Here is an 8,398-nt window from a genome sequence, read left to right as displayed (position 1 = left end):
AATCACGATCCTTAATACTCTCTCTCTGTCTCTGACACACAGACACACACAGAGACAGGGGGTGGGGGGAAAGTTCATAACAGCTTGACAGGGGTGTGTGTTGGGGGGTCTTGTAATTATAGCTAAATGGGCTTACCGACAGTGTGAAAGCTGGTGTAAAACTGACCCCCCTGCTTGCAAGTCCCACACCACTAACATAAAAACGACACAAAAACACACACACACACACACCTCTCGAGGCAGCTGTATGGAAGGCACACGCCAACCGTGACCTGAGAGCAGATCTGATGGGCTGGCTGGGGTCAGAGGTCGTATCAGTCAATAGATTCTAAGTCACTGTGACATCATCAGCCTGAGACAGATGGACTCAATACAGCCCAGCATCTTTATGTGCTAATATGAAGAGAAGAGCTAGGCTGAAAGCAACTGAGAGAAAGAGAACACAAAGTCAATTTCTCCTTTGTCTTCACGCACATGCACACCTCCACACACACGAGCAATAATATTATAATCACACAAAACAAGCAGAAGACTGCTTGTCTCTGTATCCCGTGGTAGATATTTATACCCTTTTGACACACACACAACACACTCACGCAAGCACACACACACACACACGCGTGCGCTCGTGTGCCAGTGTGACCGGCAGGCAGAGGCTCACCCACTGCTGCTTGTGGATTTGCATATTTTCAGCAGGGGGGTTTGTTTCCTGAGGAGGCCGAGGGAGGGAGGGAGGGAGGGAGGGAGGGGGGAGGGGGGGAGGGGGAAGGGCTCCACACGCTGCCTGCATGGAGGGCAGGAGAGGGGGAAGACAAACGGAGAAAAGACCGGAAAAGGCGAGATGTGGAAAGAGAGAAAGAGAGCTGAGAGAGTGAGAAGGAAAGACAGGAGGGGAAGAGAGACTGAAGGACAAAGAGAAAAACGAGAGATAAAGAGAGAGAGGGAGGGAGGGAGGAGGAGAGAAAGAGACAGAGGGATGAGACGGAGGGGAGAGAGAGAGAGAGAGAGAGAGAGAGAGAGAGAGAGAGAGAGAGAGAGAGAGAGAGAGAGAGAGAGAGAGAGAGAGAGAGAGAGAGAGAGAGAGGTGAACTATGTTCAGAGGCTTGTCCCCTGCAGGGCTGTGTGAAGGCCACACTCTGACCTGCTCCACCACTAAGATCTTCCTGCTGCTGAACACACACACACCAGACTACATACACTCACTCAAACACACACACACACACGCACACGCCCACACACAGAACTGCATACACTCACTCAAACATACACTCACAGACACACGGAACTACACACTCACTAAGACATGCGTACACTCGTAAAATGTCCATGTTCAATGCAGCGTCTCACTTGCAACCAGCACGTCAGAGCATATCATACATGAACAGGGCACTGTGTTCTTATCATGCCCTATCAGAGGATGCCACATGAAATACAGCCCCCCCTGCACATCCAGCCCCAAACCAAGGTTCCTCCCCCCGGCATGTCAGCTCTGTCACAGTATAATCCACACCTTCCTGTCAGCTGCAGCAGTATGTGTGTTAGAGAGAGAGTGTGTCTAATTCTGTGCTTTGTAAGTCTGAGTGACTCTGGGCTGGTGCTGGTGGATGGGGGCGGGGGGGGGGGGGAGTAGCTGCAGGGGGAATCACACTAGCCTAGGTAATGCACATTGAATCCTGCTACACCGTCTCTATTATGATCTCCTCTACTGTCTCTCCTCCTCTCCTTCCTCTCCTCCTCCTCTCCTGTCCCTCCTCCTCCTCTCCTTCCTCTCCTCCTCCTCTCCTGTCTCTCCTCTTCCTCTCCTCTTCCTCTCCTCCTCTCCTTCCTCTCCTCCTCCTCTCCTTCCTCTCCTCCTCCTCTCCTGTCTCTCCTCTTCCTCTCCTCTTCCTCTCCTCCTCTCCTTCCTCTCCTCCTCCTCTCCTGTCTCTCCTCCTCCTCTCCTGTCTCTCTACCTCCTCTCTTGTTTTCCTGCCCCTCCAGTCTCTCGTCCTCTCCCATCTCTCCTCCTCCTCTCCTGTCTCTCCTCTTCCTCTCCTCTTCCTCTCCTCCTCCTCTCCTGTCTCTCCTCTTCCTCTCCTCTTCCTCTCCTCCTCTCCTGTCTCTCCTCCTCCTCTCCTGTCTCTCCTCCTCCTCTCCTGTCTCTCCTCTTCCTCTCCTGTCTCTCCTCTTCCTCTCCTCTTCCTCTCCTCCTCTCCTGTCTCTCCTCCTCCTGTCCTGTCTCTCTACCTCCTCTCTTGTTTTCCTGCCCCTCCAGTCTCTCGTCCTCTCCCATCTCTCCTCCTCCTTTCCCATTTCTCCTCCGCTCTCTTCTCCCCCTCACCAGTCTGTTCTTTACTTGCTGTCTTTCCTCCTCTCTCCACCCCCAACCGACCAAAAGGAGGGGATGAACAGGAGGGCAGGAGGGGCAAAAAGGGTTGGAGAGATGGAGGCTCTTTCACAACAGTAAAGAAATCCCAGAGGTTCAAAAATACTTCTGGGACATTCCTTATATTCACAAGAGGACCCGGCGCGTGCCGTTATCATGTCACCAGTGTGTGTGTGTGTGTGTGTGTGTTCTCAGAAACAGACTGTTACCTTGGAGGATGTGAGAGAAGCCTGGCCATCTGCTGTCACAGTATATGTACCTAGAACATCCACCCCCACGCGATAAACACCCAGAATGCTGATACTGTATGGCTCCACACCTAGAATCGACCTCCATACCAGAAACATTCATCCAAGCGCTGGTGCACAGAAGGTGGTTTGGGACCAAAGCCTTGTGACCCAGCTGCTCCTAGCTGAAGAAGAGCACGGCGGTTAAAGTGTACCGTATACATGTGACACACCAATCCAAGCAGGTTGTGACAGTTTGTCTAAAGAAAGGTGTTTACACACAAAGCAGTGACTGTTGAGCTTAGAGATACACTCGCATTATGACGTGGGTAATATCTCCGTTCTCAGACCTTGTCCTTGTTACAGAACTACCATATTTCACTCATGGATTTCAATCTTCTATCTTGAATCAGACCCTGGAGACCTTGTTATGAACTTCTGATTGAGAGCTTTAATATCAAGAGCAGGTGTCTAGTTCTAAACCCTATTCCTGGAGAGCTACTTTTCCGTGGAGCTACTTTCCTGTCGATTTTTGCTACACTATTCTAGCACACCTGATTCTGATAATTACCTGGTTGATGCGTTAAATCAGGTTAGTTACAACTGCAGTTGGACATTTTTTCACAGGAAGGTAGATCTCCAGGAGCAGGGTTGAAGAATGATTCAGACAAACAATAAAACATGGAAAATTAAATAAAAAGATTAAATGCTGCATGCACTTTCTACACAATATTGCGTAAACATTAAACAAAATAAACATCCATAATCGTGTACGTCATGGTAACTGATTTTGCCTGTTAAATGAAGGTCTTCTTAAGGCAGTTGTGTAACAAGGACCCCAAATGACTCCACTGTTGCTAGGGGAACCCAGCTCAGGTCAGACAGGCGGGACATTTTGTATCAACCACCTTCTTTCTTTGTCCAATCCTCAAGACAATACTGTATATATTCCAAATCCTGACCCTTGAAGGCTTATGCATACCTGTGGCGGATGTAGTATACAGCAGTGCCCTCCGGTGGAGGACAGGTGAAAATGCAGCTTGTCTGAAATCAAGAACAGGTGTTTCTGTAGCGTCCTTAACGTTTGTTAATTTAATCTAAGACAAACACACACACACACACACTGACTCACGTTCACACACAACGCTCTGTAAGAGAGGCTCTGGTACACAGCTAAACAACAACCACACTTTAAAATAGTGGCATCCAAAACATAGTTGGTCAAATCAAAACAGAAAAAAGATTAGAATGCCATATGTCATTTCTGTTGGCGACAATTCTGTTTTGGAGCATGCAGACAGTCCCACAAGGCTTCAGATGGAAGGACTACACCCAGGTTCTGTGTGCTCAGGAGGTCTCAAGTCTGGCACACAAGGATAAGATGTGTGTGTGTGTTTGCATGTGTGAGGGGGCACACCATTTTCATGTCCTGCCCTCCCCCCCTGGGAAGCAGAGAGCCTGGGAGTGTGTGTGTTAAGATGTGTGTGTGTGTGTGTGTGTGTGTGAGGGGGAGGGGGCAGCCTTGGGACGGGCCCAGAGAATACCACGGCAGGATCGCACACAATGGGATGGGCACGGTTGCCAAGGAAACCCGATCAGCCCAGGCAACCACGGCAACTGGTAACTAAGTAACAGGAGCCCAGCATACAACACAGGGAAAGATTATAATGGTACCTCCTGATCTGGCTAATTATGGGATGCTGAGGGACAGAGGGAGGTGGGGCATCAAGAATGCACACCACTTTGCTGGAACAGAGCTTTGTTTTAACAATAAGGATATTCAGTAGTGATGGTCTATGCAAAAAAAACACATTTGTGTGTGTTTCACTGTAGTTTTCTTGTATTAGTATTAATTTTCATAACAGAAGAACGTTAACAAAGATCAGGTAGAATCCAAATGCTAGAACTTTGTCTGTCTGTTTCTATTGCATTTAGATCGATTTTAAATATGATGCCTGTCAATAGGTACAATTGTCAGGTGATAACTAATTAGTCTTTATTCGGAATAACATCAGCTCAGTATGTCAAATCTATTTAGCTTTTCCTCTGGAATCAAATAATTGTGGATATAGAACTGGTTTTGCTACCATAGTGATCATGAAAAATTATCACTAAGAAAAACGAATAATAACTAGGGAAAGGGCAACATTCAGGCATGTTTTATTTCCTTTTGATAATCTAGCTTCCTGTCAAAACTCCTTTTCACTGAGAAATAATGGTCTCAACTCCCTAGTTATCCTTTCCAGTTTTCACCACAAGGTGGCAGCAAAGCATTTTGCATTCCGAGCAGCGTCAGATCTTTAACACAAGTTTGGCATCCACTCTCCACTCTAGCAATCATAGGGACCTTGACATGCGGGCAACATCACACTTAAATATATTTTAGATTTTAGATAGAATTATCTATATCTTCAGTAATAGACGAGGTAGGCATTTTGATGTGAGCATCTTGTTTTGGGTGCAGTCAGTCTAAGTCAAATGAGGAAGTCCCGGCAGTCACATGACCCATGTGCCAGACATTACCTGTGGAGGTACGATGTGGCCTGAGGGCCTGGGTCTCTACTAGTGTACTGACTGCAAAAGCACAAAGATCCATTTTGAGGAGGACATAAATATTTAATCTACTTAGTAACAGCAAAACGCCTCCAAACTCACTGGACAGTGTCATCTTCAAGATATTCTCTTTTGACATTCAAATCCCCACAAAATAGTTTCTGTCATTTTCACGCTGTTTTTTTAATAACTGAATTTATATATTTATTAAGCTTCACAGGAATGTACAGAGACTAAAACAGGATCAACTGATCGATGCATTAGCAAGGCATACTTCTGTACACTCAGACAAGCAAAACGAGTCGTTTTTTCTAATTTAAATGTGAGAAACTGTCTGTCAGCTTTGAGCTGATTGGTGTCCTCTCCAGCATCATTGTTTCCCAACTATAAACAGAAAACAAAAGTGGTGGAAGAACTTGACTACTTTGGCCTTGATGTTCATAATATGTCTGCCCAAGTTAAGTCAATTCTTGGACCTCAGGGGTGTCAGGGACCCGCATCTCAAGTCACCCGCTGGCATGGCTTCCCTGGTGCAGCTAGTCAGCCTGGGCTCAGCAGTCAGGCCTGGGCTCAGGCAGAGCCTCCGCTTGGCAGATCCACCACCACAGGAGCACAGTCCTCCAGGTCAGCCTCAAAGTCCCAGCGAAACTTCTTAGTCAGGTGAGCCTTGAACTTCTCAGCTCTCTTACGCAGTGTGCCGTCCACCCCCGACCCACAGGCGAACTGGAAGAAGTCCTGGAGGAGAGAGGGGGAAATGACGTTTAGAGCTGGAGGGACAGACATTATACAAAAGCAGACCAGAATTGTCACGTGAAAAGAATAACCCATTCATGCCAGACAAAATCTATATTCTTACCACAATAAATCCTGATAATTACCCCCAGTTTACCTCGGGAAATGTACAGTCTGTCTAGCATAGTAGCATGAAGGTGATCTATCATCAAGATCAGGGGTTCAAAACCCTGGTCCTCAGGGCGCCCCTGTCCTGCATGTTTTAGAGGTTTCCCTGCTCCAACACACCTGATTCAAATGAATGGGTCGTTATCTAGTTATGGAACAGGGAAATATCTCAAACATGCAGGACAGGGGGTACTTGAGGACCAGGGTTGAAGACCTCTGCTCTACAGTACCAGTAGTGTGGCGGTGATCTACACTCTACCCTTAGCGTAAAGCCAATCTATCCTTACCTGTAGTGTGGAGGTGAGGAAGTTGTTCTGAGACACGATGTCCACAAAGAAGTCTGGAGGGATCTCTCCCAGCTGGTGGTAGAGCACAGCGATGAGGCCCAGGTACAGGTCCTTGCGTTCCCTCATCGTCTCCTCCGAACGGCAGAGCAGGGCCAGCAGACTCTTCCAGTGCTCAAAGCCCTCATACACATTGCCGATGACGAAACACACAAACGCAAACTGCAGCTCGCCTGGGACACGCAGGTGGGGAAGAGAAGGGGATGAGGAAGGAGAGCAACCCTAACAGCCAGAAAGTTTATTTAAAATGTATTGTGGAAATCGAATTGTCAGGATTAACACTGGCATCATAAATCCCTGGTTATTTATGAGCCAAGGACATTAAATTGATTAAGTTAATTGCATTTGCCCAAATTTCTTTGGGGCTGTGGTTAACTTGAAATCCAAATCCCGGGTGAACACTACAACAATGGTAAAGTAAGACCACAAAGTCCCAAGACATTCCACCAGACCATAGTACAGCAGCTCTACCCCTACGACTCCTTAACGTCCTGCTAGCTCCTCAACACACTCACCCAGCACGTTGAGGGGATGCTCCTTGTGGTTCTTGTCGAGCAGACTCTCCAGGGCGTAGCTGAGGTCCATGCTGCACTTGGTGATGAGTTCTGGGGGAGCCCCCGGGGGGTATGTCTGTCTGGGGATGTGGGAGAAGCGCAGCTCTGTTCCCTCTCTCGGCTTCATGCGCGGCAGTCTCTCCAGACCCTCCTTCATGCTCTGGCACTCTACGTCGTTCCTCGGCAGGTTTTGCTCCTCCCGGTCTTTCGTGTGTTTCAACTGGAGCTCCGGGATGACGTCGCTGAACGCGCAGACGCGCCCCGCGATGGGCTGCAGGTTGATGGCCAGCTCCTGGGTCAACCGGTCAGTGAGGGATACCCACTTGCGTAGCACGTCGTATGGGTAGGGGCCCAGGAAAGGGTCCAGGTCATGCAGGCCAGCCCGGACTCGGCTCACTTCCTCCTGGTTCTGGGAGGCAGAGAAGTCTAGGTCCTCCTCTTTAGGGTCCCAGTTGGCCAGCAAGACTTCTCTTGGTTTGAGCGTGAGGAAAACCCCGGTTTTGGGGCCTGTTTCTCCCCCACAACTGGGAAGGTTTGCAGAGCAGAAGTGGAGAAAGTGGAGGCCTGGTGGAATCATTTTAACTCCCCGGAAACGCGGTCCAACTCTCCAACTCTTGTAGTCAATGCCAAGCTCCGTGCCCTCTGGGACCCCGAGCAACACCAAGGTAGCGCCCTCCTCAAACAGTCTCCGTGCTACCTCTGGGTCCATGTCCACACCGGCCATGGTGGCGTATTCCTAATGCATTTCAACGCAAGATAAGTGATGCAGTCAGAGGTGTACTTGAATCGTTTTGGCTAAATGTAACAAAACTATTAGGTTACTTATGATTGCTTTATATCTGAAAATACGACAGTGGAAGCTACTTTGCTAATTCGCTATATGGAAGGAGAACATCAGTGTGCTGTTGTATACTGTGCTTGTCATCTAGCTATTCACTAGTATTCGCTTTATCTCGCTAGCTAGGTAGAGTTAAGCTAAGAAGCTAAGTTAGTCAGCTAGTTAGCATGAGATAGCCAGCTACCGTACAGTATTAGCAAGTAGCTGGTATTTAGGACATGGTTTAGTCTACAAATAATGTGTATTAAACACATCGTAGCCGAAATTACTTACCCTAAGTGCAGCTTTTCTTGCTAATCGAATATTATAGGAACAACTCTAGAGCCAGGTGGAAACTACATGTGTATGGGCCAATAAGACAGTACTTCCGTGTCATAGAAAAGTTCGCCTTCGTCGCGGTTTTTCAAAATACAGCCGCCTTAATTTTATCGACGACAATAAAGTAGACTAAATTGATTTTTCGACAAATACTGGGATATAGTATATATATTAACTTTTGATAATCTAATACTATCAGAACAATGCAAGAGCCAGGCGGAAATACGTATGTGTGTATTGGCCAATATGAGAGTACTTCCGTATCACAACTAGAATCGCCTTCGTCATCGTTTTTCTAA

The 8,398-nt window shown here is 47.7% G+C and overlaps 1 protein-coding gene across 1 annotated transcript; it reads right to left on the bottom strand.

Moving 5' to 3' along the window:
- Window positions 1-5,303: 5,303 nt before the first annotated feature.
- aar2 (AAR2 splicing factor) lies at window positions 5,304-8,174 on the bottom strand. The gene is made up of 4 exons (XM_084679048.1): window positions 8,055-8,174; window positions 6,905-7,679; window positions 6,333-6,562; window positions 5,304-5,880 (listed from the first exon to the last, which is right to left on the bottom strand). Exons 2-4 carry the CDS (start codon window positions 7,665-7,667, stop codon window positions 5,716-5,718), a joined length of 1,158 nt encoding a protein of 385 aa, XP_084535174.1. The 5' UTR covers window positions 7,668-7,679; window positions 8,055-8,174; the 3' UTR covers window positions 5,304-5,715.
- Window positions 8,175-8,398: the final 224 nt, after the last annotated feature.

This window comes from Hypomesus nipponensis, chromosome 18 (genome assembly GCF_054491055.1).
Source record: "Hypomesus nipponensis isolate SF chromosome 18, ASM5449105v1, whole genome shotgun sequence".
NCBI classification, from domain to species: domain Eukaryota; kingdom Metazoa; phylum Chordata; class Actinopteri; order Osmeriformes; family Osmeridae; genus Hypomesus; species Hypomesus nipponensis.
The sequence above is the reverse complement of the archived record's forward strand: the minus strand, read 5'-3'. Positions and strand labels throughout refer to the sequence as shown.

Coding starts and splice junctions, on each gene's coding strand:
- aar2 (XM_084679048.1), bottom strand. CDS start 7,667: ATGGCCGGTGTGGACATGGACCCAGAGGTAGCACGGAGACTGTTTGAG. Junction 6,563..6,904: donor GCATCCCCTCAACGTGCTGG/GTGAGTGTGTTG, acceptor TGCGTGTCCCAG/GCGAGCTGCAGTTTGCGTTT. Junction 5,881..6,332: donor TCCTCACCTCCACACTACAG/GTAAGGATAGAT, acceptor TCTCTCCTCCAG/GACTTCTTCCAGTTCGCCTG.